The sequence below is a fragment of the Haplochromis burtoni genome, unplaced genomic scaffold, assembly GCF_018398535.1.
Source record: "Haplochromis burtoni strain Fernald_Lab_line unplaced genomic scaffold, NCSU_Asbu1 Contig_15, whole genome shotgun sequence".
Taxonomy (NCBI): domain Eukaryota; kingdom Metazoa; phylum Chordata; class Actinopteri; order Cichliformes; family Cichlidae; genus Haplochromis; species Haplochromis burtoni.
In genome coordinates this window covers 935495-937989 of record NW_024582376.1, presented here as the reverse complement: position 1 = coordinate 937989, position 2495 = coordinate 935495, and the positions used below count along the sequence as shown (strand labels likewise).

Genomic DNA, 2495 nt, shown 5'->3' with positions numbered 1-2495 from the left:
CACACACAGATCATACAAATAATTATGTGGATTGTCTTCAGTAACGCTGCAGGTTAACCTCCTTGAGAGTGATCAGATATATTTAAGAAGCATTGATTGTCAATGACCTCGGGCATCTGTACTTGCTATATTGTGAGGCCTATGGGAACGTTTGAACTCAAAGAAGGCGTAAAAACACACCTGGCGTTCAAATCGGTGGACTCGAGCGATTCAGTACAAGTCCTGTCATTTCTGCTGTCACTAACGTGTGATCCCGCACACCAATATAACACAGGCTTACACCAGAAGGGACAATTATTTATCACCGCTATCCTCAATAATTTTGCGTTTTTATGTATATATTTATGATTGCATAACCAAAACATTAGCAGGTAAACAAACCGGTGATGTAAAAAATCGTACTTCCAACACTAAAGGCTGAACCAAATAGAAATATTTACATTTGATTACGATTTTCAGAGAAAATTTTGCTTGACGTTTTAATGAAAGTGGAGCAGATGCTCGTGTGTCCCGTGCAAGCCTTCCCCACAGTGTTTTCTGAAACCTGGACAAAATGTGACAACATACTGGACAAGATATCTTAGAGCTGGGTGCTTGCGAAAAAAAGACATCTGTTCGTCATGGGCAGCGTGGTTAAAAGCGGAACTGCGACAAGCGTGTATCAGACATCCAACAGTGGGCACAGCGTTGCATATTTATAAGCAGTTAATAATTAAAGAGCTTTATGTAGCTCTACAAAACATCCGAGGTCTGATAGCTCTGTGATATTTGAGGGCACGTCTTTCTTTCTCTCTTTCTTTGGCGGTTGTAAGCTTTTATTTAATTGCTTTATTTAAATTCCTAGCTGATTTTTGTGTGTGTTAGGTGCCCTTTAATCTCCGTTTGCATACCCAGGTGGGTGGCTTGTGTTTTTACCTGTTTATAATCTGAATTATGCGCTAGCCTAAACATGACAGTGAAGCATTTTTGCACATTAAAAAAAAAGAAAGAAAGAAAAAATAACACTTTTAAGCACTTTAGAAATATGCAGTCCAGTAATAAGCAGGCTGGAGGTCACAGTACAGCCACATGATGTTGACGTCTCCTTCTTTTCTCGTCCGCACAACAGGCACCACGGATGTAAAAGAGAGAAAAGAGGACTCGAAGCCCATTGAAGACGAGACACAAACTAAAATCAAACAGAGGAGAAGTCGGACTAACTTCACATTAGAGCAGCTCAATGAGCTGGAGCGGCTCTTCGACGAAACCCACTACCCGGACGCCTTCATGCGGGAGGAGCTTAGCCAGCGACTCGGACTGTCGGAGGCCCGAGTACAGGTAGGGACAGTCAGTTAAACGAGACTATAATAATAATAATAATGGGGGGGGGGCTCATCCCGGCATCCTGAGGGGAGGTAATTTGCACGGATCAAGGGGGCAAGGCGCCGCAAAGTATAAATACTGTGACTTCAATAGAGGATCACCAGCAGGTTCCCAACTCCGCTACCAAAGGAGGAGGAATTGGCTGAGAAGATATATCTTCATATATTTTTTACCTTTTGTCCAGAGTTTGGCTGCATCACCTTGTATCATTTTCAAGGGGTCGACTTTAAAAAGAGCCGCACCACTGATGTCTTAAGCTGTCGTGGAGCAAAGGGAGAGTGTGTGAGTGAGTGAGTGTGGTGTGTGTGATTTTTTTAAAGAGGAGAGGAAGGAGTGATGGAAGAGCTCACCGCTTTCGTGTCTAAGTCTTTCGATCAGAAAGTGAAGGAGAAGAAGGAAGTGATAACCTACAGGGAGGTGTTGGAGACCGGGTCGACGCGAGCAGGGAGCAGGGAGTCTTTATCTGCGGAGCCGGGGAGCCGAGAGGAGCCGGCCGCCGTTAACCGGAACGTTGCGCTCTCGCCGGGCAGGGAAACTGACATGCTCGGCCCGGAAAGAATCAGGGACGCCGGGAGCCCCAAACTCATTGACGGTAGGACTTCACGGTGTTCTGTACACAGTCTTTACGAGCAGGAATGTGTAGAGGACTTAGAGGAGAGAAAGACAGAGAGAGAGAGGGGAGTGATCGAGCCCTGAGAAGACAAGCGAGCGTGCAGCCACATGTTTATTTGCGAAAAAGACTTGAGCTCATGACTGTCATCCACACGGATATATTGCAGATTTTTAGCAGCCCGGTGGAGCGATTCTCGATTTAGTGACAGTCAGTTAGCGAGGTAAGAAGAGAAATTATTAACTGATGCTTTCTGGAAGTGCAGGCTATCGATTGGTTTTGGTAACTGTAGCTGTTTGCCTTATTTAAAAAAGAAAGAAAGAAAATAGCTACTCCTGAGACTGTAATGCTAATTAAAATATAGCTTATTATCTCTTTATAATGCATTAAAAAAGTTTCAATTTAAAAAATAGAGAACACCAGGAAAAGGCCCACGTGTGACAAACAGTAAGGCCCGCATGTGCAAAACTATCCATATTTCTATAATATTAGTGCACTTGCGATATCGTGCTATATATATATA

The 2495-nt window shown here is 43.7% G+C and overlaps 1 protein-coding gene across 2 annotated transcripts in view; it reads left to right on the top strand.

The window, feature by feature from the left end:
- The first annotated feature begins 59 nt into the window (after positions 1-59).
- Positions 60-2495, top strand: part of shox2 (short stature homeobox 2) — a 7001-nt gene continuing 4565 nt past the window's right edge. The window contains exon 1 of one of the 2 annotated variants that reach the window (XM_042218081.1): positions 60-1317. In XM_042218081.1, the coding sequence (XP_042074015.1) occupies positions 1069-1317 (249 nt within the window). In that variant the 5' untranslated portion in view covers positions 60-1068. The remainder of the gene's footprint in view (positions 1318-2495) is intronic. The other variant, XM_042218080.1, reaches the window with a different exon arrangement.